The following is a 17,445-nucleotide window of genomic DNA, read 5'->3' on the forward strand; positions in this document are numbered from 1 at the left end:
GCCAGGAGGTAACAAAGACAACACCTTCTACTTGCCACAGAGCCGTGACTGGCCAGCTTGGCTTTCCCTTCAGTGTGTTAACAGCAGAAAGTCTTCATTCAAGCAAATGTGGATCTATGGATTCAGATGCCTACAACTTTACCAACCCAAGTGTGCATAGTTGCAACTCTTAAATCATTGGGTGTGCTGGGAGCCATGTTGCTGGGGACTAGGAGACACATTGTATATGAGGTCTCTCGACTGAGAAAAGACCTTATTTTCCTTAACTTCCTTATGTAGATGGTGAGTTGTTTGGGTCACCTCAGTTATTCATAGCTCCATTCTATTTATACTGCCTATTGTGATAGCCATAGCAGATTCTTAGTAGAGAAAAATAAAAATGTGTAATGTGGAAAAATACTGCAGAGAAATCGACCACGTTAGCAGTGACGGGACGGTTTGGTATAGGCGTTGTGTGGTTGGTTGAGGTAGATTCAGTGTGTATACTGCCTTGATGGAACAGGATATCCATTAAAGAAGGCAGAATCATGACAGTAGACGGACTACATGAGGGCTGTGTGGGGTGTGAGTTAGGTGATAGGACAGGGCCACAGCAGAAGGAGGGCTGTGAGGCGTGAGTTAGGTGATAGGACAGGGCCACAGCAGAAGGAGGGCTGTGGGGAGCGTGAGTTAGGTGATAGGACAGGGCCACAGCAGAAGGAGGGCTGTGGGGCGTGAGTTAGGTGATAGGACAGGGCCACAGCAGAAGGAGGGCTGTGAGGCGTGAGTTAGGTGATAGGACAGGGCCACAGCAGAAGGAGGGCTGTGAGGCGTGAGTTAGGTGATAGGACAGGGCCACAGCAGAAGGAGGGCTGTGAGGCGTGAGTTAGGTGATAGGACAGGGCCACAGCAGAAGGAGGGCTGTGGGGAGCGTGAGTTAGGTGATAGGACAGGGCCACAGCAGAAGGAGGGCTGTGAGGAGCGTGAGTTAGGTGATAGGACAGGGCCACAGCAGAAGGAGGGCTGTGAGGCGTGAGTTAGGTGATAGGACAGGGCCACAGCAGAAGGAGGGCTGTGGGGAGCGTGAGTTAGGTGATAGGACAGGGCCACAGCAGAAGGAGGGCTGTGGGGAGCGTGAGTTAGGTGATAGGACAGGGCCACAGCAGAAGGAGGGCTGTGGGGCGTGAGTTAGGTGATAGGACAGGGCCACAGCAGAAGGAGGGCTGTGAGGAGCGTGAGTTAGGTGATAGGACAGGGCCACAGCAGAAGGAGGGCTGTGGGGAGCGTGAGTTAGGTGATAGGACAGGGCCACAGCAGAAGGAGGGCTGTGGGGAGCGTGAGTTAGGTGATAGGACAGGGCCACAGCAGAAGGAGGGCTGTGAGGCATGAGTTAGGTGATAGGACAGGGCCACAGCAGAAGGAGGGCTGTGGGGCGTGAGTTAGGTGATAGGACAGGGCCACAGCAGAAGGAGGGCTGTAAGGCGTGAGTTAGGTGATAGGACAGGGCCACAGCAGAAGGAGGGCTGTGGGGAGCGTGAGTTAGGTGATAGGACAGGGCCACAGCAGAAGCCATTGCTTCACAGCCGACACACATAAGCTGTTTCTGAGGCTTAGAAGCGAATCTGGGTTGTGCTGTCCGTCCTAGCTAAGAGGGACATTTCAGTCTGCCAGCCTCCAGTGTGTCCGTAAGGGCCAGGTGACAGCGCTGTGTGTACTTGCACTGCCTGTGTTCTCCATAGGAATGCAGATAGACACAGCCATTAGGAGTCATTTCAGTTCCTTTTGGAAACTTATCCTGCCAATGAACTACAAAGTCATATCTCTCCCTTCCTTGTAGTAAACCCATTAGCTTGCTATCCTGGTGCTGCACTTAGATTATAGTATGGCTCCCTCCATTGTTGGTTACTCCTCTTGCCCTCATTTGAAGCCACTGCTACTTGGCTCAAACACACCCTGCTGTTTCCACAGGGTTCTTTGCCCAGTTACCTGCTGCCGATAGTGCTGCCCTTCACTTTCTGGTGGCAGGTGCTAAGTCCAAGCTCTGAGGTCACCCACTCTCAGTCCACCGTTGATCATTTGCACAGATGTAGTGACTACCTGGGACATTTAGGAACAACATAAGTTAGTCGTGATGCTACAAGTAAAGACATAGCCAGACATGGTTGGATAGGCCTTTAATCCCAGCACTTGGCAGGCAGATTCAAGTGGCTTTCTATGAGTTTGAAGCCAGCGTGGTCTACAGAGTGAACTCCCAGCCAGCCAGGGGTACACAGAGAAACCCTGTCAGCCATGGACTAGAGATGGCTTAGTGGTTAAGGGTGACTGCCCTACCAGAGGTCCTGGATTCAATGTCCAGCACCCACATGGCAGCTCACAACTGTCTGTAATTCCAAGATCTGACACCCTCACATAGATACATGTAGGCAAAACACCAGTGCATATGAAATAAAAATAAATAATTTTTAAAAACCAGCCCATCAGTAATAACATGCGTGTAGAGCATGAGAACAGTGGAAATTGGCAGTATATTAAATGCTAGAGTGTAATCATTTTTAAATGTATATTTTTATAGAGAGATAAAGTTCCCTCAACTCTTTTTTAAAGACAGTGTTTTTAGGAAGGAGATTTTTTTATCCCAGTCTGTTTTTTAAAAGTCAGCAACTGAATATAGAGAATGGTTCTCTTTGTTGTTAGTACCCACACAGTTTAATTTTCCTTCAAAATTCTTTGTCAGACATGATACTAGAAGTACTTGTTAAAAAGTTATTTCAGCAGTGTCTATAGGTGGAGCATCTGCTAAGTTAAAGGACTTTCCTGGATGCCTTAGCACGCGAGGAGAATTCGCTTATTCTCTTCTAGGAACTAGACACCTTCTAGCCAAAGGTGTCTCTCCCTGAGCAAACCCATCCGCATGCGCTTTCCCACGTGTGTGACATCAGTACGTGGCAAGTTACGTGGGAATATGGACAAAGCTGGGGGTGCCGGTGGGAGAGGTGTGGTCTGAGCAGAGCGGAAGGCAAGCATGGAGCTGCTGGCTTGGCCTCTTGAGCTTCTTGATTACGTTGGAGGCTCACAGAGGGAGAGTAATCTTTGAGGAGAGGCACTGTCTGCTGCATACCAGGAAAGCTGCAAACAAATGCTGTGTTCGTCCATTTCTTCATTCAGAGGAACTTATTAGCTGTTGTGATACAGTTAATCCTTACATTCTGAAATTTACATTTACACAAGAGACTCGGAGTGCTGGGAGCCAGCAGATGAGATGATATGTGTGCTTTTCCTCTCTTAGGCCTGGGAGAAGCAGTTTAAAGGTGGAAAGATGTAGCTCATGGGTTCAGTCCCTGGCCCACCCTTTCTCTTCCCTTGAGCTTGAGGCGGAAGTGAAGCATCGTGCCAGCCTCGGTAATGTGTGGTGGAAGGTGGCTTTCCACCTCTTGGCATCTGGGTGGAGGCCAGAAACAAGGCTGTAAAAGGCCATCCTCCAGTATCCTGCGTCCTATAGTTAGAGACTCATCACCTAAATAAACATACAGCATTTCCCAAAGGAGCACCATCCCTCTAATCCTCGAGACCTGGGGAGAGTTGGTGTTCAGACCTAACAGCGGCACTGAGATGCCGTCCTGCGAATGAAGTGAGACAGGCACCAGTACGCACTAGGGCTGTGGTGTGGAATCCACCCTGCAGTATTAATGTACCTGTTACAGGAGCAGCAGTGGGAGGAGGGGAGCAGAGGGGAGAATAAGCTGGTCTGAGCAGGGCATGGAAGGGTAAGGGTCCCTGCCAGAAGTCTCCAGTGTGTCTCCCAGCCACGTCCCGTCTGCGGTTTGAGTAGACCCAGCTGACACAGCAGTTGAGGGCACAGCGGTGAACACAGGCATTAACCAGCATGCCTTTAACCAGTGTAAGGAGTTAATTCTTTCTATCCCTGCCATTCATAAAATGGTACAAGAAGAGCTTGAGCCTTGGACAGTTCCCTTAGATTTGAAGTTCTTTGACTGTGGGTGTCAGGTAAAGTTATCCATGCCAGAACAACGACCAGCAGTCTGACTGGGGCTTTGCCTTGGGTGGGGGTGGGGGGATTCTGTCTTTCTGGAAACTGGAAGCTCTTGAAGTCCATTTTATGAAATTATCTAAATGGGGTGGTCATAAAGCAGTAGTCACTCCAGAGTTATTTTGTAGGGAGGGTAAACCTGTTGATTATACTGGGTTCAAGGAGCTCTGAAACCTTTCTAGATAGCCAGTAGGACAGCAACCTCATCACACTGTTGGGCAGTATGTGGGTGAGGAGATAAAGCAAGCGGCTAAGAGGACAGTGGGACTTGGAGATCTTGTTTCCATTTTTGAGACAGTCTCACTATGTAGCCCCAGCTGACTTGGAACTTGCTATTTAGACCAAGTTGCCCTCAAACTTAGAGACATCTACCTGCCACCAGAGGGTTAGCATTGTAAACGGTGTGTGCCACTACACCTGGACAGCAGAGTTGAATCTCAGTTTTGTTTTACTTCTTAGCCACGTTACATTGGTCAGTTTATTTGACTTCTGTATTGTTTAGTGTTCTCTCCAGTAACAGAACCAATACAATGAATGCAGGTTGAAAGGAGCCTATTATTAGACTGGCTTACATATGCTCTAGGTAGTCGCATATGGCTGCCTTGGCACTGCACAGGCTTAGTGTCTGGTAGCTGCTCAGTCCCAAAGGCTTTGGGAGCCCCAGGCTGTCACTGAAGGTCTGGAGGATACCTATAGCACTGGTCTTTGCTTCTCCTCGGAAGGCTGAAGAAGCTGGACTTGGTGAGGAGTAGTGGCGGCAGCAGCAGCAGAAGCGGCAGCAGTAACATGCAGACAGGGCAGATGAACTTGCTAGCACAATGTGAAGGCAGCAGGCAAGAAGCGAGCTTGTTGTCTGCCGATCCTTTCATCTGACCTGCTGCCAGAGCTGGTGCCACACTTTGGGCGGGACTTCACACTGTGTTAAACCGATGAAGAAGGTCCCTAGAAGCTCAGGCAGTGGCTTGTCTGTTAACTGACTAGATCCACTCACACTGATAACTGACATAACCATCACAGCCTCTGCTTTTGTTGTTGGGTCCTGTCCTGGGATTGAATGAGCTGCTGCACGTGAAGGCATTTGCCTCTGCACCTTGTATGTGGCAAGTGTTTGTCAGGGTTAATGGTGACAGCAGCAAGTGAGGCAGCAAGTGAATCACATGGGACGAGCTGGGTAGCCACAGGCTGGGCCTTCTGTACTGCTGCTGCATTTAATTTGTTGCCAGAGTTTTAATCACAAGAGTAATTGTATAAATCTGTGTTGTACATACTTTAGCAAAGAAAAGAATGTTTTGTTGAAAGTCTCAAAATACGGGGTTGGAGAGATGACTCAGGATACTTGCCGTGCTAGATGAGGATGGGGGGTTGAGACCCCATACCACGTAAGGCTGGGTGTCTTAGCCTACCTGTGGTCCCAGCACTCTCCCAGCTGATCAGAAGGGGAAAGGGCCTCAAGTGAGGTGTGGGCTCAGGTTGTCCTCTGACCTCTCTATCCCTACCCCACCCTACTTCAGTGATTTATAGGTAAATTCATGGAAACCTAGGGGATGTGTTAACAATGCTGCAGTCGTGCTAAATATAAAGACAGTGGGGAAGCCGAGGACTTCAGTCCCCAGACACCCAGTCCCATCTCTGTGTTAACGTGTGTTATGGGTTAAGTTCAGATTCCTTTAAAGATTTTCCTTCTTGGCACTGTCCCTTAATAACTGTCATGTTACTTTATTTTTATCTTCTTTTTTTCAAGCACCTTGTCTTGAAAAAGAAACATTTCATTGTTAACTTTATGAACTTTATGAATACTTTTTCTTCCAAATTCCCAGGACATGGTAAGACTAAAGGAGAGGAAGAATCTGAAAAGTGGTGTCTAATTAAGTAAAGCATGACCAGTGGTCGACTTTACAGCCTTGCTTTGGAGAGAGAACTTGGAAGCTGAAACTTTTCTGCCTTCTAGTTTTCAGTCCCACAGTTGAGACTAAAAAATAAAGCCAGGAAGACAAAGTACTCACAGGCTAATAGGACCCGAAACATTCAGGGTGCGGACTGGGTCACACGAGAAATTATCGTTGTCAGGGTTTGGCTCACAAACCTGCGGAAAAGAAAGGGGGCTGGAGGCTGAAGTGTCCTGTGGCAGGTTCCCCTGGAATGCTTTTCAAGTCAGAGCACTGGATCTGTATTTTGAACAGATATTCAAATCCAGGTTTCTGCTGGTCGCTGCATGCCAGCTGTAGCACATGGCAGTGTGACAGTGGGTAATTAGGGGGGAATTACTTAGCTGGCCCTAACTGGTTAAGAGTGGAGAATAAGCTAAAGAAATGAGTTCAGCAAACTCCTGACCCATCTAGAAATCTCTCTTTACATTATTGTCTATGCTAGTGTGGAAAATGTGTCTTACCATTTTCTTTTAGCGAAGTTCTGGGTGATAAAGGTTAGCAATAAAAATCTTAAAAAGCTGTTAATCAAGGTATTTTTACCTCTCTTTGTGAAGGTTTGCCTTGTGCTTAAAGCTCAGGCTAATCACTGCTGTGACTTGAGAATAACATCACTAAATCAGGGTGTTAAATAGAATTGTCATATGTTCATTAATCAAAGTAATTTAATTAGATTTACTAACAGAATAGAATGCTGCTGTTAATAATGTGAATTAAGTTTTCATGCACACTTACTTATTTGGCCCTTTTCTTCCAGTTAACCCAGTATCCACCCCAGTTGCCCTTCCTACACCAGCCCTTTCTCCAAGCTTGATAGCTGATCTTGAAGGTCTAAACCTGTCAACTTCCTCATCCATCATCAACGTAAGTGATTTCCATGTAACCCCTATGTCCATATAGTACATATGGTCTTCTTAATGAAAAAACCAAATAATGAGAATTTTCAGTCTTCAGTAGAGTCCCTTCTAACAAAAGTTGGATTCAGACGGACCTTTTAATTTTGTAACGATTTTAACCTTTATCTTCTCGGCTTATTTCTGCTTTCTAGTTACATCTAATTATCATGTGTTATTTTTCTAGTTACATCTAATTATCATGTGTTATTTTTCTAGTTACATCTAATTATCATGTGTTATTTTTTCACTGTCTTATGTCTGTAACATGCAGGGCTTCTTTGCCATGCCAGGTAGTGTATAGACAATCGTGTGCCTCTTACCAGTTCGATGCATACGCAGACAGACTCACATAAGAAGTCATCACATACATCACATACATACATACACACTCAGTGCATTGTTAGATAATTCATCGTGCGCGCACACACACACACACACGCGCGCGCACGCGCGCGCACAGAGACAGGGCTGGGGAGACACATACACAGTGCATTGTTACGTAATTTACTTTGGGCACATAGACTGTGCCTACACAAAGTAAGATTTCTGACAGTGGACACAGAAAATAAAAGTTTATTACTGTGTATATTAACCCATAATATATCCTCTGTTCTCACCACATGGCTACTAAGAGTTTACTATTATGTTCATTTTAAAAGTCCAGGATTGAATTTCTCTTTGTGTTATCTTCACAGATTTATTTATATATATTGGTGTCTTTAAAAAAAAAAATCAACCCGTCAGTGTCTGAAACTGTAGTAACTTTTCTGCATATTAGTGTGTTGTGAGCACCCACCTTTCCCTTTGAATAAGCATGTTACCTAGGACATACAGCCTTTTGTTATGGCTGGTGTGTGAGATAGACCAGTCCGTAAGCTTTCAATGAGTGCATATAGCTGGGAATGGATGCTGTGTAGTCAGTGGACAGGACGCTGCAGACCGTGTCCTGCTGATCTGGGCTACCCAGGCAACATGGATCTGCTTTCTCTCAAAAGAGGGGAAGCAGAGCAAAGTGCAAATGTTGGAATTGTAAGTTGACCCACCATGCCTAACTTTTACTAACTTTAAAAAAACAGGAGAACAGCAAAAACCAGGCAGGAGCACAAAACCAGGCAGACTCGTTAGAGGTTCCTCTCAGGAGAGAGTCAGTGCTTCTATGGGACACGTGGGAGCTCCGGGTACAGCTCTTGCTCTCTCTGTCTTCTGTTGGGTGCTCTTGTGTGGGCGTGATCCATTTAGGGGAAAAGCATCAAACAGCTGTGCACTTAAAACATGCTTTTCTGTGTGTATATTCTAGTAAACCAGTTTTTAAGTAGACAGATGATAAAAATGGATTATAAATTGAAGAGAAAGCACAGATGATAATGGGTGGATGGAAACGTGCAGTAGTCGTATTAATGAATAAATGAAAATTGAGAGGGCCATTTTGCTGGGCATTAGCAGAGTCCGGTGTCTGCTGCTGAAAGTACAGTGAGCTGGGCGTTTTGTCACCAGCTTGTTCTTGGCGTCACCAAGTTTATTCTTTAGGTTGTCCTGGCGGCAAATACATGCTTCCACTCAGGAAACCTGTTTCTGAAAATCGTAAGAAGTGCTGAGGTTCATATGCACATTTGCAAACCTCCTTGCCTAAGGACAGGATAATTATGGTTATATGACAAACATTACTTAAGAAAAATTTTATGGTTTCAAGTGTGAAGGGACAGAACAGGTCCAGAAATTTAACATATATAGATAGTTTTGCAAAATTACATAATGGCATTTGTAAAATAGGAAAAATAAAAGACTATAAAACTTGATTTATCTGAATTATAGGATTATGGATTTTTGTTTTGTTTACTTTTTATATTTTAATTTAATCAAACTGCAATCACATATATTGTCCAGAACAGTACTTTTAAAGCAAATGCAGAGAGGGCATTTATGAATGACTAGGATTTCCAGTACAGTTCACATCTGTCTGTCTGTCTGTCTGCCTGCCCGTATCACCACAATTAGCTGACAGTAACTAAGACTGTCATTTGGTTCCTTGGTTTCCAATGATGATGGTAGGACAGATGGCGTTGTTCAGTACATGCACATTGCATGTACATGGAAACCTGAAAGTCAGTTTTGAAGCAGTAAAATCAGTTGCGGTGGGATGGTTTAAAATAGGTTTGTTAAAATAAATGAAGGAACTTCTCTTTAGTATATGTAGGGCTTTGTTAGTCATTGCCTTTTTTTTTTTTTTTTTTTTTGTTCCAGTGGATTGTTTCCTTGTATCTGATAGGTTTTATTTCTTCTAATTAACCAAAATATATGTACAGAAACCCAAAGAACAATTTTTCACACCAAAAGATTTTCTAAAGAACAATTTCATGGTGATTGAATGGGATGCTGAGGCAGAAAGATCAGAAAATCAAGGCTAGCCTGGACCACACAGTGAGGAGGAGGAAGAGGAGGAAAAAGAGGGAGCAGTCTCCTGTTAGAGCCTTCTGCATTCTGTCTTTCAAACAGGAGGGTGCTTTTAGTAATGGCGGGTGGGCATCATATGAGCCCACGGCTGGGAGAGGACAGGAAGCACAACGCCTGTTCAGCCTTGTAGAAGACAGCATGGGCCTGGCCAGTAGACCGACGACTCCTGAGGAAATGCAGGGCAGATCCTGGTTACGCTATTTCAGTGACAAGTGCTTTAATCTAATGGGTGTGCTCACTGGTTACTGCTGAGTAATCAAGTTTACATCAAGTCTGGGCAACACAGATGTAGTAGTTTCCTGCCTATTTGGCTTCTTGTGGGAGTGAAGAAAATGGAGAAGAGAGTTTTGTCTGGAAGAAAATGTAATGGAAAGTTTACTACTTACAGAATTGAGGAGTGAAGCTCCAGTCTCCATGATTTAGATGGCTTTATACATCTGGGCCACATCGTTTTATTATAAAGGCAACAGGTAAAGTTATCCCTCTGCTCAGTCAGTGAAGGGTTTGCCTGACACTTACGTGTGAAGTGTAGGCTGGCATCTCCACATCTCACACAAACACCAAGCACAGCAGCACAGACTTGCCAGCACCAGAGAGGCAGACAGACGCCCAGAGCCAACCTCCTGCCTGTGCATGCACATGCGCGAGTGCGCGCGCACTCGAGTGCGCACGCACGCACGCACACACGCGCGCACACACACACACACACACACACACGCACACACACCCCAGACAGTTTCTTTAAAAAGCCATTTTAGGGGGGCTGGGGATTTAGCTCAGTGGTAGAGCGCTTACCTAGGAAGCGCAAGGCCCTGGGTTCGGTCCCCAGCTCCAAAAAAAAAAAAACAAAAAACAAAAAACAAAAAACAAAAAACAAAAAAAAAGCCATTTTAGGGAATTTCTAGTTTATCTTATCAGTGATGTCACTGTGAACGTGACTCGTGTTTCTTCTCAAACTTCTAATGTTCATTAATTTAATCACCTGGATTAAGATTGTGTTTCTGTGAAAACGCCTTTTCTGGGTTATAAAGTTCCCAGGCAGTCCACAGCATTGCAGTGCCCATAATGGGTGTCAGCGCCAGCCTGTGTCTCTTTAGTACCGACCATAAGCTGGAAGCTCTCGAGGGAGGCTGGAGGAAGACTGGCTGGTGTGAGGAGTGCAGAGCCTGGGCCCAGGGACCTGGTTCCCGCCCTCTTCTGGGCTGCTTGTCATCATGACTTAGATGTACGAACTTGGGATTTGATCCTTACAACATGGATAGCTGTGGATGATTTTTGTGAACATTAAGTAAAATAACAGCCTTAAACAATGTTTGGTTAGCTCCCAAAACATGTCTTTGTGTCCTGGAAGATTGCATGCTTGATGATTTGTGGGCAGGTGGTAAGACTCCAGTGGAAAGGTTTTGTCAGAACTCAGTGGGCTGGAGGAAGAACTTGGTAAAGACATTTGGGACAGGTCTGAGAGCTTCCAGCTTTCCTGCTCACTTCCTTCAGGCAGAGTCAGCTCGCCTGGCCAGCTTCTTGTCCTCCAGCCCAACGTTGGATAACCGTCCCAAGCTGGGAGAACCAGGAGCAGGATGGTGTTGCCAGGCCAGGGGTCCTGCAGGGTCCCTTAGTAACCCCCAGGCAGCATAGCAATGTTCCATGTCAGAAACCAAAAGGAAAGGACCATGGCCAATGAGTCAGTGAAACAAAGATGAGACCTCAGAAAGCACTGAACAGCCGCATGGGAAACCATCACTGTACAGCAGAGCGTGGTTTCTGTTTCTCAGGCTTAAGTCACTGAAGACAAATTCTAAAAAGTTGTTGTGGAAGTATAGCTCTTTTTCTGTCTCAGAAAGTCAGACGGAAAATAACAGCTTTACAATGTTTGGATTGGCTCTGTAGTTCTTTACCTGTAAACTTGGATTAGAAAGAAATTAGTATATGCATTAGCTTATGAAATGAAGGAAGTTTCTAAGTGTCCTCCTCAGGAGACGTGGAGGGAGCAGTGTTGGCACGTGTCATCCCGAGGAGCGCTCTTGCTGCTGTATGACTATGAACAGATCCAGTGTTTTAGTAACCCCTTATATGCCAGAAGCTGGAAGCAGCACATGAAAACGGAGTTCCCTGGGTTTCCTGGAGCTTCATTCTGAGCATGTTTTTCTCTATATGAGATTCTGTGTTGAGGAAGACATCCACACTCTGAACTGAAAAGAAATACCCACAGGTCAGGCTGTCTGTGTGCTGCCCTTAGACCTCTTCAGAGCAGGGAGTTTGCTGCGCCTCATTCCCCTAACTCCAGCAGTCATAGCTCACAGCTGCCTGACTCAGCCGCTGTTCTCTCTTAGTCATGTGTTTGCGCCCTGGAGTGACCAAAGCATTCTTGCTCTAAGTGCAGGCACTGCTTACAGTTCCTCTAAACCCTTGCAATTCACTCCGTCTGGTGATTACATTTACACATGGGAACTGAAGACCTAACTCAGCTTTGTCTAGATGGCTGGAGGGGAGGAATGCTGTCCTTAGCATGGGAGAGCATGGTCTCAGAATTGCAGAAGCAGTACTTCTGGGTGGCTAACAGTGTGAGCAAGTTGCTGTCAACAGGCCCGGAGCCAGAGAAACGTGCTGGGGATACTGGACCCTAGAAGTTGCACTAACAGTTCCTTAGCTTGTTGCTTTCTCGTCTTTTCTTATCCTGGCACAGATAAAGCAGCAGTGTGTGGCATGTTGGGGTGACAGAAGCTGAGGCGGATTTCAGGCACTGCGGGTGCCACCTGGCACCTGACACAGCAGCGCTGTGCAGTTGAGAAGCTCTGACTGTGTGACCATAAATAATAACAGCAGGCGTGGTCTACAAGGATCGCTGTCTCCTAGTGGAATTAATTTAGGATAGTGAAGTAAGGCTCATTAAGAATGTTGATCAGTACAGAATAAACGTAGATGTATTGCAGGAGGGGCAGTTCCAAGAATAGTCCTTACAGAGTCAACCGAGCTGATAGTATGTGCTTGCGAATTTGTTAAAATGGTATTTTTGGAATTGGCCAATATCAGGGTTAAATAGGCCTGGTCCTTCTGTAGCGTCCAAAACTGGCTCAAGATCTCTGCTGCCAAGCGCATTGTCAAGGGTTTCTCCCAAATTCCCCTCACGTTTAGTAATTGTTTAAACCTCAAAGGCCTTGGGAAAGAACTGTATGTAGGTTAAGGTTTTACTTCAGCCGAGGGTGACTCACAGGATGTGGAGTCAGCACCTGGGCCATGCTGCCGAGCAGAGGAGTCACTGAGCTCCCATGCTCCAGAGCTTTAGTGAGGCGTCATTGTGGGCCTGCTTGAACTGCAACTGTGCCTAGTCTGCCACCCTCTCTGCTCCCTAAAGAGCAGGTTGCTGAGAAGCGCCCCAGAGCTCCAAGTCATTGGGCTAGGCTGTCCCCATCCTGAGCTACCTCTTTTTTTTTTATTATTATTATTAACTTGAGTATTTCTTATATACATTTCAAGTGTTATTCCCTTTCCCGGTTTCCGGGCAAATATCCCCCTAATCCCTCCCCCCTCCCCTTCTTTATGGGTATTCCCCTCCCCATCCTCCCCCCCCTTGCCGCCCTCCCCCCAACAGTCTAGATCACTGGGGGTTCAGTCTTAGCAGGACCCAGGGCTTCCCCTTCCACTGGTGCTCTTACTAGGATATTCATTGCTACCTATGAGGTCAGAGTCCAGGGTCAGTCCATGTATAGTCTTTAGGTAGTAGCTTAGTCCCTGGAAGCTCTGGTTGCTTGGCATTGTTGTACATATGGGGTCTCGAGCCCCTTCAAGCTCTTCCAGTTCTTTCTCTGATTCCTTCAACGGGGGTCCTATTCTCAGTTCAGTGGTTTGCTGCTGGCATTCGCCTCTGTATTTGCTGTATTCTGGCTGTGTCTCTCAGGAGCGATCTACATCCGGCTCCTATCGGCCTGCACTTCTTTGCTTCATCCATCTTGTCTAATTGGATGGCTGTATATGTATGGGCCACATGTGGGGCAGGCTCTGAATGGGTGTTCCTTCTGTGTCTGTTTTAATCTTTGCCTCTCTATTCCCTGCCAAGGGTATTCTTGCTGCCCTTTTAAAGAAGGAGTGAAGCATTCACATTTTGATCATCCGTCTTGAGTTTCATTTGTTCTAGGCATCTAGGGTAATTCAAGCATTTGGGCTAATAGCCACTTATCAATGAGTGCATACCATGTATGTCTTTCTGTGATTGGGTGACCTCACTCAGGATGATATTTTCCAGTTCCAACCATTTGCCTACGAATTTCATAAAGTCATTGTTTTTGATAGCTGAGTAATATTCCATTGTGTAGATGTACCACATTTTCTGTATCCATTCCTCTGTTGAAGGGCATCTGGGTTCTTTCCAGCTTCTGGCTATTATAAATAAGGCTGCGATGAACATAGTGGAGCACATGTCTTTTTTATATGTTGGGGCATCTTTTGGGTATATGCCCAAGAGAGGTATAGCTGGATCCTCAGGCAGTTCAATGTCCAATTTTCTGAGGAACCTCCAGACTGATTTCCAGAATGGTTGCCTGAGCTACCTCTTAACGTAAGCTGTTAGGGGCCCTCCGTCGAGTCGTGGCAGTGGTCAGAATGACAGGTATGGATCCGGGGGGCCTGCATGTAGCAGTTCCTGGTATAACTAGGGTGACTCCAACATTTAGAGGTGGCCTCTCAGGAGCTGATCTTTCCTGTGGCGCAGTGGGAGGTCAAGACCTTGTCACCCCACTTTCGTTGGCTCCGGCATTTCTTCAGGCCAGAGACTTCAGAGTGAGCAGAGCGGGTGAGACTCCTGCCTGCCTGTGTCTTCCGTTGCGCATGAGGAAGAAGAGGCTCTGGAGGCTCTGTCCCTGAGCGAGTGTTTCCGAGTTTGGCGTGGCCTTGCTCATAGACGCTCTGTGGCTGCGACTGCCGTCATCTCTTGTTTTCTCGTATTCTAAGTGAAATTGACGTTCCTAGCTGTGCTCTCTCTTCACACAGCTTACCACTGACATGGCTGAGCTACTTTGCTCTCAAACATACGTGGGGCCTAGCGGTTTGCAAGCTTCTCTTCATTTGCCTTCTTCAGATTTGCACTGTGGGCCCGATTTCATCCTCCCATGATGCTATGGTGCAAAGTGGTAGTACTATGGTCAAACCAGAGTCTGCACCTCACCTGTGGTCTAAGGACAGCTCTCTCCTGCTCTCTCCTCCCCAAGGACTGACACTGAGTGTTAAAAGGAAAGCACAGGTAACAGTTGCATTTGAGCAAGCATTTACACACAGAAAGAGCTTCTAAAGTTAGTTTCTGACATTAGTTGTGGCAAGAAATAAAGAAATTTAGCCACCAAATAGGCTTATAGCTTTTTGCTACTGGAAAATAGAGCAGTCTTCATGATGACGGGTAAGGTCTTGACTGCGTTCTAGTATAAAAACTTAACTCAAACAGAGAAGAGCCCCCCATCAGGCTTGCTTTAGTATGGAGGTCACCCCATTGATTTAAAGCTCACATGAAAGAAAGAGCAAGGATGAGTGAGGGAAATCTGTGGCAGCAGCCGTTGGAGCTGTGGGATGGTTGTGTATGACAGTGAGGCTCGTGGTTGAGGTTGCTTTAGGATTTCAGTTTCCAGAGTCGAGGTTTGATCTTACCGATTCTCATTTTCCTTCCTCCTCTCCTCCTCTTCCCGCTCCCCCTTTCTCCTCCGTCTCCCAAGTGGAGAACATGTGCTCCACTCCTTTAACACCGTTGGAGAGACAAGCATCCTGCAGGCTGCTCTGTCAGGGCAGACAGGTAGTTGTGGGAGGCGGCCTGAGTGACTGCTTAGTAAGCATGGCCTTCATGAAGATGATCGCTTGTCTGTGACAGTTTGCTTTCTGATACGATACTCTCAGAAGTACATTCAAACTTTGTTTTTAAAGTGAATGTGTATTTCAGCCCCAAGCTAATAGACAGGTCCAACTAAGATCAAATTCCTTTGAGTTTAGAAGAGAAATTATGAGTCAAATTTTAAAATAATTTTGTCATCTTAAATTTGGGGGAAACCCTTTATTTGTTCTGATGAAAATGTCAGTAGTCATGGAACTGTGGTAAAAATAATGAAAAATCACTGGCCTGGGTCTGCTTAAATTGAAAACATTTTTTAATTAAAGTTTGACAGTATTTTGTGCTTCCCCTGCCTAGCCTCGTCCTGTCTTATTCTTTTATTCTGTTCTCTTCTGGGTGGGAACTTGTTTAATTTTGAAATTAAACTTGAAGTTATGCTGTACTCTGGCCTGGTGTAATTTCCCGTTCTGCTTAGAGGCCCCATTGTTGCCAGAGGCCATTCTATTTCTTTTCTAGATGTAAAGGGGATGCTTTTTAAAGAGGAAAAGATTATAACTCATTTTGAGTTGCAGCTGTTTTTGTAAAATTTTTTAATTGGTTTAAACATACAATAGTTTAAGTCTTTTATCTGAAAAATGACATTGTCATGGGTGAAGGTCAGAGGACAACTTGTGGGAGTCGGTGAGTTGGGAGTGAGCCGTTTGTGCCATCAGGCCCAGCTGCTCATGCCTTTGCTACACACACACACACACACACACACACACACACACACACAGAGAGAGAGAGAGAGAGAGAGAGAGAGAGAGAGAGAGAGAGAGAGAGAGAGAGAGAGACCCCTGAGATACTAATTCTAGTGAACACAGCACAGGGCACACCAGCAAAGACTGGGAGGAGGACTGGCTGTAAGGAAAGCCATGGGCTGTAGGTCATCTTTGCAGGAGCTAAGACGGGTCACTGCTCAGCCACTGCTGCTTTCCTGAGATTATGGTTTTGTCTTTACTCATTATAACTACATGCACATTTGTACGAAATGGGAGGTACTTTAAAATGTCATTTGTTCTTAGGAGACTTTTCCTTTCTGGTAGATTATTTATTCTCTGTTTTCAAAACCAACAGCACTTTGTGTGGCTGTCAGCTGTAACCCTTCAGGTCCTGCTGCTTCCATTGAATTTTGCCATTTGCAATAAAGAAGTCTTATTCTCCTAGCTTTTAATATCATGGGTCAGTCTACATTGCCCAGTCACATATTAAATACTTGTGTATCGGTTAGATTAACTTCTGTTAACACTGCTCTCTTTAAAAGCATTCCAAATTTGTTTTCTAACACATGGCATGGTAAGAAAAATAAATAAATAAATCTTATTTAATAGTGTTAAATCTTTGAACGTGAAAGCCTGAAAAATATTATTATGATATTCATAAAGACTTTGTTTCCTTTCCAAGGAAGATTAAAATGAATTCAGCTATAGGTACATTCCCATCTAACACTACAAAATTAATTTATTACCAGAGACAAGAGAGCATGAAGTAAAAATAGATAAGTACGGTATATGACCCTAATATCGAAGAAAAGTAAAAACCACTTATCTTGGAATAGATCAGACATACTGTTATTCAAACCATTCAGGAATGTAATTGCATACATCTTTTAGAAGCCTATCAATCAGAGTTATTTCTCTAGGTTTGCAGCTGTTTTACATGCCTGTTTTTATAGATGCCTCCCCGGAATGTTAGAGTAGTGCTGAAGTCCTGTATCACACCGCAGCTCAGGGATAAGCACTCCAGACAGGTGCATGCATCCTTGTGTACCCCGAGATCTTCAGCCCTCACACGCACTCTTAATTTGGTTAAAAATGTATCATGAGGAACTGGGAATGGAAAGATAGGATTTGGGTTTATTTTCCTGTCAACACAGAGCTCCTCCAAATTGAGAGCGCATCTTTCTAAGGTAACATTTACCTCCTCACATCTTCAGCAGCTATCAGACATGACACAGGACAGATTCATTGACCCTAAAATTTTTCATCAGAGTCCTGCACTGAAAGGGGGCAGCCCCAGCCAGACAAAAGATTCATTTCAATTTTAACGGCTGTAATTAAAGGTTAATTCGCTGAGTCAGGATTAACAAGGAACGCACAAATGATAGGCAAGCAGCTGCCTTTGTGATACAAGATCAGAACAATGCAATTACAGTAGGAATTAGGGAAATCAACTTCCAGAAGAGGGTCCCTTAAACTGTGATCTCACTAAACACAAATGCATGAAGTGATGCTTCTTAAGGACTCATCTAAATTGACACTGTGCACTTCAGTGTATTCTGTCAACAGTGGGACAAAGGGT

At 45.3% G+C, this 17,445-nt stretch overlaps 1 protein-coding gene across 7 annotated transcripts in view; it reads left to right on the forward strand.

Annotated features, from left to right (window-relative positions):
- The window catches only part of Ap3b1 (adaptor related protein complex 3 subunit beta 1), a 204,443-nt gene that overhangs the window by 133,916 nt on the left and 53,082 nt on the right, over positions 1-17,445 (forward strand). For all 7 annotated transcript variants that reach the window (XM_063281703.1, XM_063281704.1, XM_063281705.1 and 4 more), the window contains one exon: positions 6,710-6,816. In XM_063281703.1, the coding sequence (XP_063137773.1) occupies positions 6,710-6,816 (107 nt within the window). The remainder of the gene's footprint in view (positions 1-6,709; positions 6,817-17,445) is intronic.

This window comes from Rattus norvegicus, chromosome 2 (genome assembly GCF_036323735.1).
Source record: "Rattus norvegicus strain BN/NHsdMcwi chromosome 2, GRCr8, whole genome shotgun sequence".
NCBI classification, from domain to species: domain Eukaryota; kingdom Metazoa; phylum Chordata; class Mammalia; order Rodentia; family Muridae; genus Rattus; species Rattus norvegicus.